Below are 24,341 nucleotides of genomic sequence, written 5' to 3'. Positions count from 1 at the left end.
GCGTAGAACTTGTAAATGCAACTTGTAAAATAGTAATTTTCTGAAAATTTTAGATTATTGAAATGATTAAATTGAAACTAGTTTCAATACTCAAGTTCTTAGCTGACTGTTAAAGTTAGAAAGGCAGCCATGTGGTACAGAATTAATGTATTGTAAACTTAGTTTTGCTCAACTCCCTTCCAAAGTATATATTGCGTAGTTTTGAGATAGCTGCAACATATACTTCCGTGTGGTGTTTAAGTCAGATTAGCCTCATTATAGGAGGGTGTGCGTATGACACTGAAGAGTTTATATTTATTTGACATTTTGATGGATAAACACTTCAAAAGTTAAGCATCCAAATCCACGCTAAGTAAAAATTTGCTATGTTTCTTTTCAGAGGCACTGTTCAAAAGTCTCGATATTTTATATCAATACCTAGAAATGGGCTTAGGTTCCTAACTTTAGACATCTACCTTGGGACATATTTATTTTCTGTAACTTATTCATTACTGTGTGCTTAATGTGCATATGCTCTGAAAAGCTAGATCTTTGTCAATCATTTTATTTTTTTATAGGTATAGTTTTGTGGTTTTTTTTATAGGTATGCTACTATGTTTACTCCAAGTAAAGTTTCAAGTCTTCGATCTTTCAGAGTACTCAGGACTTTGAAAGCTATTTCAGTAATACCAGGTAAGGAACAACATGTCTTACTAACTTCCTCTCTGCTCCAGCTGTGTGCTATTTCTAGTTCCTCTCCTGTGCTTGTCTTCAGTTTTCTGGTCACTTTTTGTGACTGTTAACTGGACCCCAAGATGTGACTGTTTTGCAGCCTGTAGCAACTCTCAGCAGCATCCTAAGAAATTATTTTTATAATCTTTGCCCAAAATGATTTTGACACAGGCCATTTTTTTTTTATTTTCTGCTTTTTCTCTCACATCACTAATGTTCAGTTTTACTTAGCTCAGTGCCTTTATCTTTTTACTTTTGTATTTCCTGAGCGGTGCCCTATTCAATATGTTGTCTTAACATAATGTGGCTATACCACATTTCTGGTTCATGTTCTAATTCATTAGCTTAAACTTCCATGGTTTATTTCCCAGTATGCTAACTTCACAATATTTCAATTTCCTTTGGTTTTGAACTGATCACAGCCACTATCTAGATAAAGCATAATACTTTCAATAGTGTTTTGCATATGCTGTCTGATATTTTTGTAAGTTGTGCCACTAATTAGGATACCAAAGTATGGATTTTAGAGCCTAACAGCAAAAACCCATTTTCAAAAGTATAAATGACTATACATCCCATTGTCATAATATACATATTAACTTTATAATTTCTGTGTAATTACAAACATATTTTTGATTTTGCTATGGAATTATAATGAGAATTAAACATAGGAAGTGTTTATTTTTTAAATGTCAAAGCCACCCATCAAGAGTTTTCATATTCATCATGGAGAACAGAAATTAAATGTAATTTTACATTTTTCTTATGTAAGACTTCTAGAAAAATCCTGGATATCACTCTCTGCCTGTGTCATATTTCAAATTCAATTGTTCTGCCAAAATACTGGTCTTCAGTTTATTTATAACCCATTTTCATGGACTCATAGAATGGCTGAGATTAGAAGGGACCTTTGGAGATCATCTGGTCCAGCCCCTGAGCTCAGGCAGGGCCACTGGGAGCTGGTTGCCCAGGACCATGTCCAGACACCTTTGGAATATCTTCAAGAACTGAGATTCCACAACCTCCTGGACAACCTGCACCAGTGCTCAGTTAATTACCCTCGCAGTAGAAAAGTGTTTCCTGATGTTCAGAGGGAACGACCGGGGTTTCAGTTTGTGTCCATGGCCTCTGGTCCTGTCATTGGGCATCACTGAGATCAGCCTGACTCCATCTGCTTTGCACCCTCCCTTCAGAGACTTGTATCACTGATGAGATACCCCTGGGCCTTCTCTTCTCCAGGCTGAACAGTTCCAGTTCTCTCAGCCTTTCCTCATGGGAGAGGTGCTCCAGTCCCTTCCTCATCCTTATGGCCCTTTGCTGGACTTTCTCCAGTATGTGCATGTCTTGTACTGGGGAGCCCAGAACTAGACCCAGTACTCCAGTGTTGATTTCTCCAGTACTGAGTAGAGGGGAATGGTCACGTCCCTCGATGCTTTGCTTGATGCACCCCAGGCCACCATTCTTTGTGGCAAGGGCACACTGCTGGCTCATGTTCAACTTGGTGCCCATCAGGACCCCTAGGTCCTTTTCTGCCGGGCTGCCTTCCAGCTGGGCAGTCCCCAACATGTATTTGTTCCCTTCCCAGTGTCAGACGTTCTTTTGCTTTTAAACTGGTGACATATTAAGGCATTATCTTCTAAGAACAAATTCCCTGAGGTCAGTAGAAGCTATCCTTTACTGTAATGTGTATTTGGCACAATGTGAAGTACTTGTTTAATGTTAATCAAGCACAGAAATCAGTCCATATTCATTAAAGTTTGTAAGTTGCTTAGATGCCGTCTTAATTTAGAATTTAAAAGTCAGAAAAATTAGTGTTAGGAGGAAGTAACAGCCAAATAAGTTATGATTAGGAAATTTAAGTAAAAATACTTTACTCATTCCTATGCTTTTTTTTACCTCATTTATTACTTTAAAGTTACAAAAAGTTACAAAACGTTACAAACCCCTTTACACTGATTGTTTTTAACATACTTGAAACTGTTGTATATTGCTATATGGGAACGCTACTGTATTCCTCTTCTTATTTTGTGTATTATTGAATCTTATTTTTCTAGGTCTGAAAGTCATCGTAAATTCACTTATTGAATCTGTTAAGAAACTTACTGATGTGTTGATCTTGACTGTTTTTTGCTTGAGTGTATTTGCTCTAATAGGCCTCCAGCTCTTTATGGGCAACTTACAATTCAAATGTGTCCTCACTAATGCTACATACAATGACACATTATGTAAGGATGCCAAGATATATGTACCAAATGATGAAGGTAAATTTTATTCTTTTCTCCCTTTATATAATCTGTGTATCTTCCAATGTGTGTCTTGTTTTTTCACAGAAATGTTAAAATATAGTTTTATGTATTTCTCATAAGACAGTATATCCTTCCATTCACACAAGTAGTAATATGAAATCTCTGGGACAACTGAATGTGAGATTAGTAAATCTTAGATTTGGAGGAAGATTAGCAGTCTGTGGGATAGAAAAGATGGAGTTTTTTATAAGCATTTTCTTCTTTACCTATGTACATTGCACGGGGATCCTAATTTTAGGGGTACTAAACAGAGAATTATTTTTTTTTTCATCACTAAATCTGTATCATTCAGGGACTTTGCCTGCTTCTCACAGAGATTCTTATTTTTACCGGAGATCAAATACAATCTTACATTGTGAGTTGTGCAGTTAATGATTATTTATTTTTTTTTAATTGCCATAGGGACAGATCTGCTGAGAAACAGCCCTATATGCCCTTTGTTGTGAAAGGAGTCTTTCACAGAGATTTGGTCCATTCAGAGTGTTCTTTAAAGTGCAGTAATGTATGGTTTACTGTCAGAGTACTGTAGGAACTGACAGCTTCTGATTTTATGATTCCTTAATTATTTTTTTTATTAGATATCTGCTACAGAATGAATAAATCTTCTGAAATACTGCTCTGTGGGTTCAGTTCACATCCTAAGTAAGTGAACAAAACAGCTTTGGTACTTCCTTATTTTTACCTCCAGATGTACTGTGTCTTTATTTTTGGCCTAAAGGAATGGTGATGATTTTTCAGGAGAGTGGAACGGAGGTTATTAAATATAAACCCAGATATTTCACATTAGACAAAGAACAAAGTACTAGGATGCAAGCAATTATACATGTGCTTTGTTACTAACTGCTGGTAATATAATGGTAATGTAGAATGATATAAAGGAGGAGGGGAACAAATAAAATTTCAAATAAGAACAGTAAAGAGTTCTGAGATATTAATAAACTCTCCTCACCTTGATGAATTATTTAAAAGGAAATATATTTTTTGGTTTTCCCCTCTCTATGTAATTTTTTTGCACCTATCATACATCAGTGGAGAGTTTCTGTCTGTTCAGAAACTGGACAGGACTAGAGTTTCTGTCTAGTTTATTTGGCTAGATAAACGTCTGTTCTAAGTCAGCCCTTCTGGCAGAATTATATTGGGGAATAATAAAATGGACTCTCAGATAAACTGAACAAATTTGTGTATTTGATGTTGTGTACCAGATGCTTTAAGGTACAATCTAATACTGCAAGTAAATACTGTTTAACATTTCTTTTGTGGTTAGAAATGAGTGCCCAGAAAACTATAGCTGCCAGAATGTTGGGAAGAATCCTGACTTTGGTTATACAAGTTTTGATCATTTTGGCTGGGCCTTCCTTTCTGTATTCCGTCTGATGACACAGGATTACTGGGAGCGTCTCTACAGACAAGTAGGTGCTTTTATTACCTGCTAGAATGACTTTATGTCCACTAGAAAAACTTGCATCTGTTTTAACATCACTGACACCAAATTTATTTTAAAAGCAACATAAGTATTAAGGAAGTGGCTTCAAGTGACTAAGTTGTAAGAACTTCAGCAAGTGACATTGGATGGGAGCAATCCTGCTGTGAATGCTCATAGTCTTGTTGGAGAACACACTTGGGTCAGTGACTAATAGTTAAATGTTAATACATAACTAGCAAAGGATCGGGGTGTATAGTAGATCGGGCTAGTGAGCTCCCTGCTGCAGGACTTGTTACATACTCTGTTTCTCTTCCTTTTATGTCCTGAATCCTCACCAAACTTTTTGGCTCAACATACACACTTTTATTTCAGATAATTTTTGAACAACTGGTACTAAAATATTTGGACCCTTTATGTTTTGATTCAGAGAGCTGAATGTAATTTCTAAATTCCCCTTTTTGACAAAAATGATAGAAAAATTGCATGTAGAGAATTCTCTGAATCCCTTACATCTATGCAGTGCCTTTGCTAGAAGAGAATTATTCTCTGCCTTGTTCTATAACTTTCATATGGTCCACTTTAAATTTTTTTTCCAGCAGCCTTTATTAACTGAGTTTTGTTTTTTTTTTTTAAATGGATATATCTTTTGCCATTTGGAGGTCAAGTGGGTTTTAGTTTTTAATGTCTGACAGCTTAATTTTGAGCCATCTCCTCTGCTGCCATTAAAAAAAAAAAAAAAAAAGGCAATCAGTCTCAGTATTGCCTCTGATTCTCTAATTAGAGCATCTTTTGTGATGGTTTAGGAGAACCTAGCTTTCATCCTTATTACTTGAGTTTTATTAATTTCTTCTGTAGTCACCAGTATATTTCTTTACAGCTGAAGTTTCTTCTCCCAACTTAAACTCTGATGAGCATTTGCCTGATTTGCTGAAAGATAATTTTAAGAATGGATTTTGTTAATTGTTCTCTGCAGTACATGATATCATTATGAATATTTAATGGTCTGTTACATAAAAATAAAACATTGTATGATCACAGAGAAGTTTTTAAGAGCTGAAATTTCTTTACTGGAAGTCTGGGGGAACACCTGCCTAGTTGTATTTCTAGACCTTCTGTGTAACTTAGACCAGAGGTAGATCCTACTGTTCTTTAATGAAAACAGTGCAGTATGTTGACCTTTTGTATTGTATAGGAAACTAAATTGTTTAAAGTTAGTTTGAGATTCTATTGTAAATGTTAGTTTGTTAAGAATTTATTACAACCTTTTCCTCACAGACTATCCGTACATCTGGAAAGAACTACATGTTATTTTTTCTGGGGGTCATCTTTTTATGCTCTTTTTATCTCTTCAACCTGATCTTGGCTGTAGTAACTATGGCATATGAAGAGCAAAACAGAGCTACTCTTGCTGAAACAGAGGCAAAGGCAAAATTGCTTCAGGATGCCAAACAAATTCTAGAGAAAGAACAGGTTTGTAAATTTTTCTATATAGTATGTAATATGTGGCTCCTTTTGTTTTCTTCTGTTTGTGAATATAGGGAAATGAGGTTTTTAATTAAACATGTGCTTCATACAATACTTCCCCACACTTAATTTCCCTTTCTCTCTTGTCTCTTTATAAATGCACATGTGTATGTATGTATATATATTTAAACATACAAACATTTCAGTGATACAAACAGCAGGAGTCCAAGTTACATCATTACGTTTTAGGATTGGCAGACCTGAAATTGTATAGGAATAGCTTGCTGGCAAGTATACATTTTTTATGGTATTACGTGGGTGCCTGTGCTCTGTGGTTTGTCCCATTCTTGCAATACCACCATTGCTGTGTACAAAATCTCCTTTTTCTGGATATTCCTTCTTGCTATTACTGTGTAATCTGATGAAAGAAGTATGAGTGGATCGATCTGCATCCATAAGAAAAGTTATCCTTTCTACAGTTCCCTGAGACTGGAAGTTGTGATGCTGATAGATTTCAGGATTGATTAAAAATGCAAGCTTTCTGAGAGCCACGGTGCTCAGCTGTTGAAGGGCTGTCATGCCTCTTTTTGAGTGACTGCCTGCAGAAGTTCCACCAGTTGCCAAGAGCAGAAATAGTCTTTGGCCAGGCTAATTCCATCACTTCCATACTAATGTGGAAAGGCATCCAGAGACTCTGTTAGTTTCTTTGCTGTTGGTTTGGAGAGCTAATAGACACACATCAGATTTCTACAGCGTTTCCTCTTTGCATATTATTGCCCAGATTCATTCCTTGGCTCGTATGGGACCAGGGATCACCTGGTGTTTATTTTATTTCTGAGAAGTGGAGCTCTGAGCTGAAGCAGCAAGATAAATTGAAAACTATTGGCAAAACATGTTATCTTCTAACTTTTTATAAAAAATACCTCTGATCTACTGCTAACAATCAGAAAAGTCAGACTTGTAAGAGAACATAAAAATATTCTCCAGCAACTATCCAGTTTTATCATTAAGGTGAAAGACATCACCAGTTTATCAATTTCCTCCTCTACAGCTGTCAACAGGCCTGTAACGTTTCTCTGTCTGAAATTTCAGCTTGCCAAGCCTTCCTAGGCTTTTCTTCCTTCTATTTTTCTTTAAACAGGATTAGTAGTTAAGAAAGGTTTAACATTGTAGGATTTATTTTGAGCCTTTAGTCTTCTGTTGTCTTTGAGCTCAAAGTCCTTTCCAAAGCAAGAAAATGAGTGTAAAAGGATACACCATAATATTCTGTAATTCAGATACAAAATAAAGTATCTAAAGTGGCAAGGACAGACTTTAATTGCAGTAGCTGATAAGTAACCCTGCTTTATCTTTCAGTATTGTGAATAGCATTTTGTACTCCTGTCTTTATATAGTAGTTTAATGTTTGAAAGATAGGAATTGTTAGTACAAAGGATTCAGATAACATAATAATTAAAATGCATGTGATCCTAGTCCATGCACTTGCATTTGCCTTGTATTAACAGACAGACCTTTTGCTGTTTGTTTTACAGATGTTGGCTGCAGGACAAAGTAATAAGGCCTTACATGTCAGATCTGAAATGTCAGTTGATGACTTGAAAAATTCAGAAGAAAAAGGGCTGAAGAAAGAAAAACCTGTTTCAAGCCAAAGCTTAATTTTAGGTGATCATGACAAAGAGGAGCATATATTTCATTCACAGCCTGGTCATTGCCACAAGAAACTTGTAAGTATTGAAAATAGATATATTCATTAGACTTGTATGTGATATGACAATTTGATGAGCAGAAAAGCTTTCTTTATTTGCAATTTTTTATTATTTTTTTTCCTTCCCCTTTTTTCTCCTTCTTGCATGCATTAGATTAACTTGTTTTGTAAAGCAATCTGAAAGTTAGATTTTGGAACCAGAGGGAGACAGCGGTGTATGGATTTAAAAGGGAGGTTCGAAGTGGCTGTCAGTAGCATACTTATGACACATTGTAGACCTCTGCATTTACAGCTGTGGTAAGATCTGCTGCTGTCTCTATTGTGCTGCATAAACAAACATACAAAATCCTGTAAGCTTTAGAATTTCCCTAATGACCTAACCTTTCTCTTTTTTTTTTGTACACACAGTTAATTCTCTGGCCTAAATATTTAGGGTTGGATTTATTTCAGTATGAAGACTTCTGATGCTAAGGGTGTGATTCACTTGTCTAACATATCATCTAGTGCCATTTTAGATGTTTTTCAACAGGTTGAATATCCTGGTTATCTTTGACGTCTGTGGCACATCTTCCAGCATAGTGTGGATATCTCAAATACATTATGGTATCTCAAATGTTACTAATTTCCTAGATTTAGGCACGTGAATTGTGCTCCAGGTTTATGTTTGCAGGTGTCTACATGTGATTTAGGTTCTAAATTCCCTGAATAGAATGGAGATTTAATGTTTTGGGTCACAAATTCATACCTAGAAACATTAGAGTTTTTCTGGAGTGTCTTACTTGGTCCCCACCTCTCTACAGAGGGGTACAGACGTGTCATGTCTTTTTAGTCAGAGACTGTGGATGTCTCAGATACCAAATGTCTCAACAGAGCATCTCAAATGGCTTCCGACACTTATGTTTAAGTGAATCAAACTTATCAAAAAAATATGCATCAATTTTAATGGTATTATACAATTGTATATATAACGTGCACATAGACAAATTAAATATGGCTGTCTGAATATTAGGCTGAATCCCACATGTGCTATTTCACACCTTGATTACAACAGTGACTTCTGGCTTTTCTGCTCATCACTTTTCTAAATCCATTAAGAAACTGCTATTAAGATTTTTAATTCTTACTTTCCTTAATCTTGTGGTTTTTTTCATTGTACCTTTGACACTGGCAAAATACTGTGTATCTCATGGACAGTCCTTACTATCATGTTACCAATGGTACATCATCCATGTAGAGTACAGATTTGTTATCTTTTCAATGCTTAGTCCATGTGTGTATCTTCACTTGACCTGACCAGTGTGTGTGTGACTGCACATGGGGTATTGTGTTATGTTTTGAGCTTTCCAGTAAAACATTATTTTGAAATATCATGTAAAGCCAGTGGAGGCTGCCAAGATGATTACGGGGCTGTAGCACATGATTTGTGAGGAGGAGTGGAGAGGCTGGTTTTGTTCAGCCTGAAGGAGAAAAGGGAAAGGGAAGAAATTGATTATTGCTGTCTACTAGTATCTAATGGAGTGTATAAAGAGGAAGGAGCCAAGATCTTCTTACAGGTGCACAACGGAAAATCAAAGGGAACAAGCTGCAAAAGATAAATTTGGATTATTTGTTAAGGAAGGGGAGGAAGTCACTGTGACAGAGGGTAAACATTAGAACAGGTCATCCAGACAAATTTTTGGGTCTTCATTTTTGGAGAGATTCAGAATGTAGCTGGAAAAGGCCCTACAGCTGAAGTTTGTCCTGCTTTGAGCAATGAAGTGGGAGGACTTGCAGAGGACCTTCCCAACTTCAATCTTTCTCTGGCTCTGTGTAGACATCCACATTTAAATGCCTATTTTTAGGTATTTTCATTTTGAGCTGAATCTTCCAAAATAATTCTCAGGCAATTACCCATATTACTGAGTTATTTTTGACAATATCTAAAAAGAAAGCTTTTGATGCCATGGTTCAGAACAGCCATTCTCCAGTAAAGGCTTATGACTTAGACCAAACAAGGTCCACTGGAAGAACAGATGGTGCAAAAATAGTTGTTTGTGTCCAAATAACACTTTGACTGAAACCCTGGTTCCCAGCCACACCTTTGATAATGCGGTCTGGAATTTCAAACCAGTCTTCCTTCACCCTCTCAGATTTGTTTTCTCCTTCCATTTCTTTGGTGATCATTTACTGTGACTGAGCAGGCTCTCTAGATGTGGAGAGCTGGAACTCATCACCAAAACATACACTGTTCATTTTGATATTAACCCTCACCCCTCTGTCTCCCAACATATTTTCTGTGACCCCCATCATGATAATCTATTCCATCTCATGACAGATTCTCTCTTGCTTTTGGGAAAACATCAGAATTGTTCCCACCCACCTCAGAGGAAACGGAGACCTTCCAGTAACAGAGCTAAAGGAGTAATGGTCCAACTTACTTCCTTTTGAAAAGTGTCCTTGTAGGGGTGTTTTTATCAGACATGTCATCCTAGCTAAAATGGATTAGGTTTTCCTTCTGGCAGTCAGCGTGGTCAGAATTTCTTCTAAATTCCATGATCCTAGCTATATTAAGTTATGTGTCTGAGCTGAAGGAGCCAAAATCATCCACTTGGCAGCAACTGCCATCTGTCATCATCTTTAGTGTAGTATTTGCTTCTTATAAAGTGTCATTAATGTTTCCCCTGCTGTGTTAAGAATATTATACCATTTTTTGACCTAATTTGGTTCTTCTGTGCTTAAAGGGAGCACTCTGTCACAGTCCATGGTAGTGTATTATTATATCTATTGAGGGGGAAAAAAAGTCTTTCCATAGCAGGTGTTATATCATCTGTAAGTATAAAAATCACCTCTTATGGCTGATTATTTAATTTTTTTCTTCTAAGTCTGTGACTGTGTTGCAAGAGATGACTGAGCCAGGAGATAAATTTGGTAGGCCTTACTTCTCCAAGGGTGCAAAATCTGCACAGATGGGGTGCCAAATGCAATCTGTATTGAGACATTTCAGGAATAACATTTTCAGACCCTTCCCAAGGTCCCTTCTCCTCTGTATGTGCAGAGAATGGCAAAGTTATGAATATCTCTAGTATAGGAACTTTTGGAAATGGCTAATAGTTTGCATTAGAAGCTGGTACGAGAAATGTTTAGTGGAACCTGCTTTTCAGGAGTGTGTTCTGCAGAGTTTGTATTGCTGTGCTTGCTAACAGATGCCTCTACACTATCTGCATTAAAAACTCCAAGACCTGGCTCCAGGTAACTGTGGCTGTGTGAGATTCTGGTTGTAACATTACTCTGTCTTACACATGCTTACAGATGATCATTTGACAGCAGAAGCAGCTATTTATCAAATAAAGGTTCTTCAAGGTGCATAGTGCACCTGTACGCTCACTTCCTCTTGCTCCCCTACATCACAGGTCTCACTTTGTCCTACAAATGTTGATATTTCATATTAAAAAAAAAAAAAAAAAAACCAACAAAAAAAAACCAAAAGAAAAAAAGGAAGGCCTAGAGCATGGTGCAAGCAGTGTGAGCTGCTCCAGTGTGGAGTTCTGCCATTAGTCAAATAAGTGTAGTCTGCAACAAAAATGGCAGTATGTTTAACGTTATGGTAACTGCTAGTAGTACTAGCTCTGCTGCAACTGAGGACTCTTCAAGCAATGTACACTCTAATCACAAAAGGAGGCTAAATATGCTAAGTCAAAGAGAAAAAGGCGTATTGGGTAGAAGCATTTCGGTAGGACATAATTAGTTTTATAAAAACTGGAATGGATGATTTCTCTAGCACATATCCCTATTTTAAATCCCAATTTGTCAGAGGATTCTCATCACCAGTTATTTACTTCACCTAAAGATAGATGAGCAGCAGTAACTGCTTCAGTGTTGGTGAATGCTCTTAGTCTTTCTAAAAATACTAACTCTGAATGCTTCTGAACAGACATGAATTTCAACAAGACTGAGGACTTTAGTCAGGCTCATACACAAATTCTTCCAGGTTTCTCTCCTCTGAGATACCAAACATGGAAAGGAATGAAAGGACAAGTCACACCGATAACTAGGATGTGATTAGAATAGTCTAACTGAGTCTTTTAGATTCTGAAAAAATAGAGGTAGAAAATGAATAGATATTTAGGTATAAGAAAGAAATTCTTCACTCTGAGGGTGGTGAGGCGCTGGCCCAGGCTGCCCAGAGCAGCTGTGGGTGCCCCATCCCTGGCAGTGCCCAAGGCCAGGCTGGACGGGGCTGGGAGCAACCTGGGCTGGTGACAGGTGTCCCTGCCCGTGGCAGGGGGGTGGGAACTAGATGGTCTGTAAGGTCCCTTCCAACCCAAACCGTTATATGGTTCTACGAACATTTTAGCACTGTATTATGAATTCATTTTATATGTCTATTCTGTGACAGTTCTATCAGCTAAATTTTACTTAGCTTTTCAAGTCATTAAAATACCAGAGACACAAAAAAGCAACAGTTATTGTTAAACCCCTAAGGCCAAGGATATCCGTTTAATTCCCTGAATAACAGTTTTATAGAACGTGTTCATAAAACTCATATTATCATAAAAGTTTGAAGTAATGATCTGACATATCTTTACTTATATACCCTCCCCACAAAAAGGAAATTAAACAAATCAAGCTGTGCTGAAAGGGAATACCAAGATGCTATCAGGATGTGGTCAGTCAGTAGCTCCCTGTCACGGGTCGTGCTAATTCTGTCCCCCCCGACACTGGAACCTTCAGTCTTTTTTTTCTGCCTCAATGTCTCACTTATTCTTTGCAGCCGGTGTTTTACTTAGTCTTTAAACAATGTGTGGGAGGGTATTAATATGTCATGAACTGAATCTTTGGTAAGAATTTAGTGTGTCCCAGAAAATACAGGTGTTGGTTTGTCTGTTATTCAGTGCACATCAGCAACACTGAGTTTAGCGTTCTGCAACCTCTAATGAAACCCAGAGTAGTCCCATCCCTAGTTTTAGGCAGTTCAGTATTAGCATAGATCTTGATAGGCTTAATAGGGCTGGGCAAACCAATAATTTTTATTCACTAAAGAACTATCACTAGTAAATAATTATTATTTATTAATCATCAATAGTTCATATTTAATAGTCAGTAATTTATTCAAAGTGATTGTCAGTGTTCTTTTTGTATGCTCTTTTTATCAGTCACGGGAAAGATGGAATTATTTTTTTTCCTTTGCTCCCCAGTTAATGATTTTATACTTTTTATATAATGGAATTATTATTGTTAAATATTTTCAGAAGGAAACAACTCTTGAAACACATTACTGGTTTTGGTGAAATGCCCTTTACCTTCAAAGGAAAATATATGATATTGTTGCATTGTTTTCTTTTATATACCTTCAGCAAGGTGAGGCTTCATTAACATTTGTATTTAAAAAGGCATATTTTTGTTATGCTGGATGTAATTTTTATATTGCCATTTCTTCATATTCCTTGTTATATTATCTTCTGTTGTCTCTCTAACCAAAGAGGCAGATACTGCTGTCCTATGAATTGTCGGTGGACTCTATTAATGATCCTTTTCGAAGACAGAGGTTAATGAGTGCAGCCACTGTTATTACAGATAATTTGCGTAAGTAATTCTTCAGTGGTTTTGCTACGGTGGTTGTGTAACTTGACCTCAGAGATCAAAATGTCATGAACAGTTAGCATTATTTTTAAAGTCACTAGGAGAAATTATGCTACAATCAAACGTAAATTTCAGTAAAATAAATATTCTCATATCTCACGTAACTGTAACTTACCATTACCGAGGGTAAATCATGCCCGACTAACTGGATTGCCCTGTACAATAAAATGGCTGGGGTTTGTGGGTGAGGGGAGAGCAATGTTTTCACTTACACTGACTTTAGCAAGGCTTTCAACCCTGTCTCCCACAGTATTTTTTCATCCCAGGTTAAGGTGCTAGGATGTTAGGGTCTGCACGGGTGGCCAACCAGCTGGACAAAAAAACGGTTGTGTGTTTGGGTTTCAAGTGTCTGGTGGAGAGGTTATATTCCACCTGGAGGCAGGTAACAAGTGGAGTACCACAGGGGTGTATCCTGGGACACGTCTTGTCCTAAGTGACCTGGAGGAGGTAGCAGAGGGCTTGCTCTTGATTTTAGGATGGGACGGAACTGGGGGGGGAGGTACTTGATACATTGGAGGTAGGAGCTGCCATCTAGAGGGACTTAGGCTGGAGGAATGGGCCAACAGGAACCTTGTGAAAATTCGGCCAGTACAAATGTAAATTTATGCCTATCTGCAAGAACCTCTTGCAACGATCCAGGCTGGAGCTGGCTGGCTGGGAAGCAGCTCTGCAGGAAGGGCCCGGTGGGTCCATGTGGGCAGTGAGCTGAGCAGTGGCCAGCAACACGCCCTTGCAGCAGCAATGGCCAACAGTATTCTCAACTATATTAAAAGGAGCGTAGCCAGGAGAAAAGTGATTATCAGCCTTTATTAAGCAGTTGCTAGACCACATACTATGCTCGGTTTGCCCCCCAGCTCCAAGAAATATATTGAGTTCAGTAGAGGGCCACCACGTCAGGGGACTGGGCGTTTGCCCAGTGCTGGGCTGGTTCAGCCTGGAGAGAAGGTTTTGAGGGACAGTTAATGTCAGCCTTGCAGTGTGTAGGAAGACGTTATCAAGAATGCACTCTTCACAGTGGTGCACAGTGGAAAGATGAGACAACAGACAACAGAAAGAAGAAAGTTTCAGGTTGTGTATAAGGAGAAACTTTCACTGTGAGGACAGTCAGAGGAACAGGTTATGCAGTCTCTGACCTAATAGCTGACCCTGATTTGAGAACAGGGTTGCACTAGGGATCTCCTGAGGTCACTTCCAACTTGACTTCTTTTTTAACCCTATCCTCAGCTATGGACACCAAGATACGGGGGATGCACTTCTTCATTTTATCCTGCTGGTTTTTGTTTTTTTTTTTCAACTCATGCTGCATCTGTGACTGTGCAGACGCAACTTACAGAAAACAAGTTGTCAGTTTCCCAGAGACAGTTAAGTTGCTTCTCCTTAATGCAGAGCCTTTATCATCCTTCAATAGTGTAATAAACATATGAAGAGGTGGGTAATATCACCAGTTTCTGTAATTAGGAGATTTACTGATAGTGACCTTTGAATAGCCTATGATTAGTTTGTGTAGAATGAGTGAAACATTTTTTTTCTATTATGTTGTTCTGCTCACATGAGATTGATTTTTCTTTTCAGTCTTTTCTGTGACGGTCTTTTTCTTCATACTATGATATTCCACATAATTTCACTTTCCCTCTTTGTCATTTAGAACTGCAGGAGTCAAAACTGAAATGCCCTCCATTATGGAAACGTTTTGCTCGCAAGTATCTAATTTGGGATTGTTGTCCATTCTGGAGAGTAGTCAAAGAAAACGTGAAATTGGTAATTTTGGACCCATTTGTTGATCTCTTAATCATGGTTTGCATTATTGTGAACACCTTCTTCATGGCTCTGGAGCACCCTGACATGCCATATAATTACCAAGAAATGATTTTCATAAGTGACAAGGTAAGTTAGGTCTGTGTATAGAGTGAATATGGAGTTATAACGCCATATTTATACTGGGACAGTCCTATAAGGACATGCTTTTTCAGTGACTTTTTGTTGAATTTCTTTTTCCTCCTCCCAGGTCTTCACCCTGATTTTTACAGCAGAAATGATCTTGAAAATCATTGCTCTAGATCCTTACAACTATTTTCAGCAAAAATGGAATATTTTTGATAGTATAGTTGTTATGATTGGCCTAATAAGCTTTAAAGAAAATCTGTCATCTTTCAGACTGGTAATTATTTCTTTATTCTTTTCTAAAAGTACACATGTTTTATATAGATTTGTTAAAGATTCCAGTGAAATACCCTCAAATTATTTTACTGATGAATCTGTTAAATCAGTTCTCTTTTTGGGTAAATAGTAATCCAACATTAATATTAAAGAATTCATTCAATGTTCATTATACGCTTTATATTGGATATGACAAATACTCTGACACAGTGCACCCTCTGGGAGGTCTGACCTGGCAGGGAGTTCACTGGTTCTCTGTTACGTCTGTACAGTGGTGCTGCTCAATTACATCTCAGACCTTCCATTAGGAAAAAATGTTATCTGAGTGTTTCCATGAGCTTAAAGATAGCAAGTATTCCTTCACAGCTTTTCCTTTTGAGCTGAGATCTGTAAAATAACATAGCTTTCCTCAAGGTTTAGGGGCTCTCCTCAAGACTTTCTTCAGCCTTAGGGAAAAGGAGGAATAATTCTGAGATGTCCATGTAAAATGTTACTTTGCTGTTTATGTCCTTCATGTGTATTTAGAATGCTAAATTTACTAAGTACTAACACTCTTTGTAGCTTTTGAGTCATCACACCTAGAAATATAGTTGGATTCTGTTTTGTCTTGTGTATGACTGAGGGATTTTAGCAGCCCCGAATGCTAATTTGACGAAAAGTGTCCTTCTTACTCATGAGGGTGCGTAGAATAGATCTATCTGGCTTTTCAGATCCTGTTTTAAGTGTGGGGAGAGGTAGAAAAAAAATCTTTTTTCAATTTTTGTCTGATTACATTTGATTTAGACCAGAATGCAGTCATTTCATTAGCCTCGTCCAAATACCTATGAGGCACTTTATTATTATTATTACTATTATTGTTATTGCTGTTAATACTAATAGACTTACACATGCTCATATCTAACTTAGCAGAAACAATTTGAGAGCTTCCTTTGGCAGTTCTCTGTTCTCAGTAACAGTAACCATTTGAGCTTAAGCACAGTGCTTTTGGATCAGAACAATTAAAAACCTTTCTTTAGGGGGGAAAATTATGATGGTGTTACTGAAGTAAAGACAGCATGATAACTGCAGGGTCTGGTTTTTGTGTGTGCTGTGCTATCCGTGCAGTGTTCACCACTCACATTGTTCTCTTGTGTTTTACTTACAGCTCAGGATCTTCAAATTGGCAAAGTCCTGGCCAGCCTTAAATACTCTTATGAAAATAATTGTAAACTCCGTTGGTGCTCTGGGTAACCTCACTCTGGTTTTGATTATCACTGTATTTATTTTTGCTGTAGTAGGAAGGCAGGTTTTAGGCATTCATTATAAGGAAAAATTCTACAAAATAAACACCAGTGAGGATTTACGCTGGCATATGAAGGATTTCTGTCATTCATTCCTGATCATATTCCGAATACTATGTGGAGAATGGATTGAAACCATGTGGGAATGTATGGAAGTAGCTGGAAAAGAGCTATGTCTTCCCATTTTCTTGTTAGTCCTCGTGATAGGAAACCTGGTGGTGAGTATCAAGCTATTTTTCAGTCCCTACTAAATACATCCAGTTACATTGGCATCTTTTTTTTTTTTTCCAAAGGAAACCTAATCATCCAAAGAGTATTCACACTATTCGCTTATTTGGGTACTACTTAATATATGTTTTCCTTCTGGTTTTGTTTTTTTTTTTTTTTCCCCCGTCTTCCTCTTTCTCACACAAGAAGCAGCTGCTAAGCAAAATAAAATTATTCCTTCTACCCAGAGTATAGCAGTGCCATTTTGATAATTTGGTGCCTGATTTCTTCATCTTTTGTGTGCTAGGTTCAGATAACCAAAGTGTTCAGTGCTTTTAATGCTTACCAACTTTTTCTTTTATTTTCAAAAGTTTGCAGTACACAGATTTTCCAGTTTGCGTGACATATACTAGACCTAATGTATATATACTGGAAGATGAAATCTTTTTCATCTGCTTCATTTGTTGGTCTATACCAGATCCTTTTTGATGTTTGTGGTGGTGGTAAAATTTATCTTTGCCTGCTGTTTTTCAAAATGTCTACCTCCACATACCTTATGGACATCAGAGCATGTGAAAATATATTTGACATACCCAGACCCTTGTTTCATTCCTTTTTCTCCTGCCATTCCTTCCAGAAGGAGCCATATCATACTATATTAGTATTTCAGTAGAATACTAAATAATTTCATTACAGTGGTTGATGAAAGCAATATTGAGATTTTCTCATCTAGGGAAGGTTTTCTGAAATGTCTTTTCTGTTAGCAGTAGTGTCTCCAATTTACTTTAACTTAATTTTAAGGTGCTCAACCTATTTATTGCCTTGCTGCTGAGTTCATTCAATACTGACTCCTCAGTGGAACAAGAGGAACCTGGACAAATGACTAAATGTCAGATTGCTATTGCGAAGATCCACAAGGGCCTGTGGTCTGTTAAAGACAGAATTTTGGATCGTTGTGGCAAAATAAAGAAACAAAACCTTAAAACAGCCAAAAAGAAGACTTTAGTGAAAATTTCTGCCAAAGACATAGAGGAAAATAATTATGCCATGACAGATGTCAGAAGGGATATAGGCAACAATTGCTTTGACATGGGGTATTACAATACTGAAGAGACTTCCTCAATAACAAGGAAATATGAAGAATTTTTAACCAGTCATAGTACCTGTGTTCCCATTGCAGTAGCAGAGACTTACACCGATGAATGTGATGATGATTACAGTGCATGCACAGAAATAGAATACAGAAAACAGGTAAGGAATATTAATATTTGAAAAAATATTGTAACTTGCGTCTGTAAATATAATCTCAAAGACTGAACAGTAAATGCTATCCCTTCTGTCATTTCTGCAATTGTACTTTATTTGTTCTTCTAGTAGCTTCAAAATGCAAGAGCTACCAAATAATCTTAATTATTCGATAAGAGATGTTGAATATCCACTTTTTCATCATTCTCCTAATTGGCAGCCATAATTCTGCTTTTGTCTGTTTTGTTTCCATTTAGTGCTGTCAATTGCTAAATGATGTTTGATCAGAACAGACATTCTTTTTGTTTCCTTTGCCTTACAGATGGCACCTGGAATTTTTGGAAGTCAGGCCTCTTGTGTTGCTTGTATGTTGCTTCTCAGTTGCATGGAATCTGGAGGGAATTTAGTTAAAACCTTCACCTTAAAAATATTATTTCTTAGTGATTTTTTAATCCCCTATTCACCTCTGTGATACTTTGGACTCCCCTCTTGATTGTGTTGTGTTGGGCAAGATTAAACTCAAGTCTTGCTGCATGTGAGTGAGGCACTTACACTTGCCATGATAGTCAATAATGGTGCAATTAATATGCCTGCACATAGGCATTTAGGGGTATTTGAGATACTTCAGGTGCCCGTCACATCCACGAGGGACTGACAAACAAGGCACAGAAGCTATAGGAGCTCTTTGGCATCTGGAGACCAGGCATACGTAGAAACACCTCAGATGATACTATGCTTACTAGATTACTCCATTTAGATATCTGAATCTCAAGATTACACACACTACTTACCACAGAGATGTCAAGTACCATTTGAGGTTCTGGCTTACCTTGTACAGCTTCTATATGCACTTCCTAAAATGCATCTGTCAGTTCCTGTAGATCCTGTGCCAGTTTTAACCATGCCGTGTGTATGTCTTAGGTACCCCTAGGTATCTTAAACATACACATGTATGTACCTAAGACATAAACATGTGGGGTGTATGTCTTAGGTACCCCTAGGCATCTTAAAAGACACTAAACAGTCTAGGGCAAGCAACTGAATTAAACCCTTTGTGCCCTCACAGCATGCAACCGTGTCCCTTGCTTCACGTCTATATTGCTTGTATGTGCCCACTTTTGCACTTCATGTTTTCTCCCATTTTGCTTTCCTGGTTGTTTTTGGTTTTTTTGGTTTTCCTTATTTTTGCTTTCTTCCCTCTAGTGTTGTGCTATACTTCTAATAAAATGGAATTTTACCTGATTACTTTCCTTTGAGGAGGGTGATGTGTCTTAGCGAAATTCTGTTTGTGACAGCAGTTACTTCTAATATATGGGATATGATGTGGTTACTTAGAAAGGATATGAATGCTGGTTTGAGTATGATGATATATCTGCATGAATGCATCTTAGTTCAGAACTATTGGATCATCCTCTGAGATTCTTATTCCGTATAAATATTTTTGCCTATAGAAGGTAAGGGTGATACCCTTTAGCCTATCGACAGTACTTCAGCTGTGTATGAAACATCCATTAGTAGTTTGAGCTCAGCTCAGCGCACAAGGGCCTCAAGTTAATTTCTTTTAGAAGCCTGCTTTGTTCACAGACAGTTGTAATAAGAAGCAGCAGACTTCAATATACCTTCCCTGCAATCTTTTGTTGGAAGGTGAACAAAAAAAATACTAACTCTTCTCAGACCCATACTAAAAGAAGTTCCGATAGAAGCTGGCTTACACAGCAGAATGAGCTGTTTTGCAGTTTCTTCACATAAAGCAAGATAGAAAGCCTCTTACAGAAAGTAGCTTATGATTTTAATTTATGTCTTTTTATTAATTTGTGCTTATTTCTCCAGCTGCCACAGACATTGCAACTGTGCTTTCCCTCTTCATAGGTTAAAGTGATGGTGTAAGCATGTGGCAATATAGGGTTTAGCTCATCTGAAAAAACACATCCAAATGTGTGAGGAGCAAGCTCAGATGGAACACCAGGCTTTGCCAACTATACTGTACCTAGACTAGCTTGTTAAGGATTGTATTTTATGAGTGTTAGTTATGTTATGATTGTGATATCACCATATTTTATATCTATCAGAACAGGTATTTGGGCTCAAAGTACAGTTACCTAGTATTACGCTATGGCAGAAATCTCAAAAGCAGGTGCTGTTTTTGGATGGATTATGATATGGTCAGTGTCTAGGTAGGATCCATTTCCTATGTTTTTGGTTATAAGAGGAGGCATTGTCAGTGGAATAGCTTTGGACAAATTCTCAAAGAAGCAGAAATTGCTAATAAACGTAGAATTATCTGTGGCAATTTGAAATATGTTGTCCATAAGCATCTGATGAAAGAAATTCTTTCCCTGCTGTAGTGGAATCTGGTATTGCTTGGAATTTGTTGTGGCAAAAGGACTGAGGACTGGTTTGGATCATTTAGCTCTTCTGCCTGTAACTAGAAACATTAGACTGTTGGGGTCCAGCTGCAAAGGCGGCTGCTGAATCCATCAGTGGGCTAAATGTAGATCTTGAGGAATGATACCTTTCCAAAGTATAACCACAGGACCATGGTATTTGAAAGCAAAGAAGAAACCAATCTTTTACATGCCTTTTAGGGATATCATTTAGTTATCTGTAAAAAGATAAACATGGTAAACTTTGTGGATGCTTTAGATTCTGTTAAAGAATTTTGACTTTTAAGAATGACTGTCAGGAAGAAAAATGTGGAAAATAAACCAGCTTGCATTATTTCATGCAGGGAGACAGATTAAGACATAGAGAGCAGTGCCGGAGTTCAAGTGGTTTCAGTCAGATTTCTGGGACTTCTGAAACTATAAGTTATTTCTCTGAAACACACCAAAAGATAGAGGAAAAAGAGGTAATTATAACTTTTATCATCTTGTGTCATATGCTAGAGATTAAAATTGTCACAGCGGTTCTCTCATTCAGCAATGACAGGACAAGGTGGGGTTTTCTGAAGAGCAGAAAGTATAATCCCTGTGAAGACGGTACATCTTTCTAGAGGTAACAATAGTTTAAAGCATGGAGGTTTGTCTCACATAAGCAGCCATGGCTAACAGTGTAACTTAATATATTATTTTGTACAAAATAAGAGAAATTAATGGAGAAACACACTCACTTTAAACATATCTGATACCGTTCATTTTTATAGATAACTCTGCTGTTATCCTTGGATGCAAAGATTTGTTCTCTAGAAACAGTTCCCAAAACAACCATACTTTTTCTGGTCTAGAAACTTATTCTAATGCATAATAGATCTAATAAGCTCTAGAAGCATATTCTGATATGGTACAGTCCACATCAAAATAGGTGAAGAATCATGGCTTGCCTCCAGTGACCCAGGAAATTAAATGGAAGTTCATCAGCTTTTTGGATTACTACCTCCAAAAGTCAAACCACTTTAACATTTTCAGATTTTAGATAAAGTTGACAGTAGTTTTGTTTGTTAGGCGTTATTTAATTATACTTACATAAAAATAAAAATATCAAAATGCCCTTGGATTTAAATAATTTCATTTTTGTCTATGCTGAAGATTCACTAGGACCTGAAGTTAATGTAAAGCAGCATGGCTGTCAACAGAGCTAATTCCCTCCTTCTGGCTTCTTATTCTTATCCCTATCCTCATGTCTTCCCTTTCCATGTCATACAGGGCACTTACACCTTATGGCTGGTAGATTGTTTTATTCCTTTTTCTTTATACTTGTTTTCCTTATTGTCCTTAGTTTTCTAGGTGTGTAGGTTACCTACTAATAACTACAATCCTTTGAGATGTGTAGACTATACATACATTTCTTTCCTGCTAGGCCTTTCCACTATCAAGCCTTTTGAGACATGCTTTGTATCTCTGAAAATGAAAAGGGTATTGGATTGGCATGAAGAAGTCAGAGTTTTCTCTAAATTAAAGTTGTAGAATAATCTCTTCTAAATGTTTTCCTTCCTGCAAGTCCAGTGTAAACAGCTAAAGAAACCAATAAACTTAGGAAATTAAAACCATGGAAACAAACAGTAGGGATTAGCCTTTTCTGCCCTATTATTTGTAATTTTGGTTTGGTAGTTCAACAATATTAAGGTAATTTATATGCTGCAGATATTATTTTTTTTGTGTGTGTGTTTGTGTTAAGTTTCATTTCTTTTAAATCTGGTAACCGTATTAATTAAAAGCAAGTAAATTTTCCTCTTTGCCCTTCTCCTGTGCAGAAATGTGATGCTGGTAGCTATTCTGAAGCCAGCACTGTGGATCCAGTTACTCTTCTGGAGATGTTTTGCCAGCCTAAAAAGTCACGTCTACCTAAGGAATGCTTTGCAGAAAGTAAGAATCTTTTCTTTTTTGCGGTGACCCCAAATGAAGCAGAATTCAAAGATATCTGTTTGGAACATTTCCAAATTGGCAAAAACTCTTTGCCTGAGACACATGTTAATAAACATAAATCCTCAAAGGAATATACCTGAAGCCAGCACAGATCTGGAGTAGTGTTGAGAAGCCTGAACACAGGTATTTAGTACCATATGCGATGCCTGAAAGTTTGCAAGACAACGGCATTGGAGCTGGCAGAACTGTCACAGAAGCTGCAGAATATCTGAAGTGGCCTAAAATGGTTCTAAACTCCTGTGTTTAGGTAGCAAAATGCCACCTCTGGAGTGTGAGTTGATCTTATATTGAGGCATCAGGCTGTAAGTATCTGTATATGAGCAAAGGTACTCAAAGCACTCCTGAAGGGGCAGCTGGAGATCAATTACAATAAGTACATTGGTAGATGGTGTCTTAATACGGCACGTCAACCGAATTTGTCTGAGCTCGCAGTACAGTGGATGAATATTCAGTCAGTGCAGCTAATGGGATTCAGAGGGACGGTGTAGCTCATCCCAATGTGGACGCCTACCTTTGATTGCCTGAGTAGCTCCTTAGATCCCATTGACTCATAGTTGAGTCCTACCACCTTTACATCTTACTGGTGAAACGTGTTTCTGGTGCGAAACAGTGAACAGAGAATCTAGTTGTAACATCTCCGCAGTACAATCAAGTGCAATAATCAGTGAAAATAATAATTTACTAAACCACTAGTAAGATAATATCTCTTTTCAAAACAAAAAGAATAAATGCAGAAAATAAAATAATCAAGGTTTTTTTGATGGAAGTAATGGCTTTTTTGTGCTTTTTCCATGTATGAGTTGCTCCATTAAAAGAGGTTATTTTGGACTACAAATCATATCTTCTCTTTAGCTTTAGATCATTTCAGCCACGGCATCACCCCATAGGTAAATCAGCACTTTCTTTATATAGTATATAGAAGGTCATTTTAAGATGTCTTACAGTTTTTAGATTCTATGTCTCCACATGTTCAATGGAATTTAATATGCTGTTCTTTCTCTTTTCAGGTTGTATTGAATGTTTCCCGTGTTGTATAGTGGATATAACTAAGTTTCCAGGCAGAACTTGGTGGAATTTTAGAAAAACCTGCTACAGAATTGTTAAACATAGCTGGTTTGAAAATTTTATAATTTTTATGATAATATTGAGCAGCGCAGCACTGGTAAATTTAATTCAATTTGTCGAATTTTGAATTGATGGTTGTTAGTAAAGGAAAAGAATCATATTATTATTTATTTCTTCTACTCTCACATTCCTTTTCCCAGGGAGAGACAAGAGCATAATAAATGTATCCCTTAGGAGTTACAAGGCTTTTGTCCACTTGGATAAGATATTTAACTATCTGGAACCATATTCATCTGCATAGTCCCATTCTTCATGGAACATAGTTCTTCACACACTTGTGTACTTAATTAGGAGGCTAAACCAGGGTCTGAAATTACTTAGGAAATCTTAAAAAAATAAAGCTTCTCCTAAATTTGTAAAGCAGACTAACTTCTCAGTAAAAACCTAGATTTAAAATCATCCAAACATTAAAATGATCAGAATCTAAAACTGAAGATGGCTGTAAACTGGTAGGTGATTTAATGTTTCATCACTACTCTGATTATGTCCCTTTCTACTGAAGCACAAAGGAAGTTTTATTTGATTTGAAACCATATTCACTATGTCTACTGAAAGTAATTTGTTAAATAAAACATTATTTAGCGCAGAAGGAGCATAAACAACTAGTGTGAAAGTGACCTATATGGTGGATGTCAGAATTTTCCAGATAAAATCTCTGTGCATTAATTTAGGTTGTCCACTGAACCATAGGTCTGAACTGTCTGCTTAAAAATGTCTGTGGCAAAATCTCCAAGGGAA

The 24,341-nt window shown here is 37.2% G+C and overlaps 1 protein-coding gene across 3 annotated transcripts in view; it reads left to right on the top strand.

The window, feature by feature from the left end:
- The window catches only part of LOC101922203 (sodium channel protein type 5 subunit alpha-like), a 53,893-nt gene that overhangs the window by 14,422 nt on the left and 15,130 nt on the right, over nucleotides 1-24,341 (top strand). For all 3 annotated transcript variants that reach the window (XR_008747560.1, XM_055806632.1, XM_027791765.2), the window contains 14 exons: nucleotides 584-672; nucleotides 2,766-2,972; nucleotides 3,596-3,659; nucleotides 4,282-4,426; nucleotides 5,716-5,910; nucleotides 7,437-7,628; nucleotides 13,069-13,171; nucleotides 14,874-15,112; nucleotides 15,234-15,386; nucleotides 16,530-16,883; nucleotides 17,674-18,123; nucleotides 20,846-20,965; nucleotides 22,307-22,418; nucleotides 23,486-23,640. Coding sequence is in view for 2 of the 3 variants with exons in the window: in XM_055806632.1 (XP_055662607.1) it covers nucleotides 584-672; nucleotides 2,766-2,972; nucleotides 3,596-3,659; nucleotides 4,282-4,426; nucleotides 5,716-5,910; nucleotides 7,437-7,628; nucleotides 13,069-13,171; nucleotides 14,874-15,112; nucleotides 15,234-15,386; nucleotides 16,530-16,883; nucleotides 17,674-18,123; nucleotides 20,846-20,965; nucleotides 22,307-22,418; nucleotides 23,486-23,640 (2,578 nt within the window). In the remaining variant the exon portion in view is untranslated. The remainder of the gene's footprint in view (nucleotides 1-583; nucleotides 673-2,765; nucleotides 2,973-3,595; nucleotides 3,660-4,281; nucleotides 4,427-5,715; nucleotides 5,911-7,436; nucleotides 7,629-13,068; nucleotides 13,172-14,873; nucleotides 15,113-15,233; nucleotides 15,387-16,529; nucleotides 16,884-17,673; nucleotides 18,124-20,845; nucleotides 20,966-22,306; nucleotides 22,419-23,485; nucleotides 23,641-24,341) is intronic.

The sequence above is a fragment of the Falco peregrinus genome, chromosome 5 (genome assembly GCF_023634155.1).
Source record: "Falco peregrinus isolate bFalPer1 chromosome 5, bFalPer1.pri, whole genome shotgun sequence".
Taxonomy (NCBI): Eukaryota; Metazoa; Chordata; class Aves; order Falconiformes; family Falconidae; genus Falco; species Falco peregrinus.
Note: the sequence above shows the minus strand (reverse complement) of the source record. Positions and strands in the feature narration are given on the sequence as shown.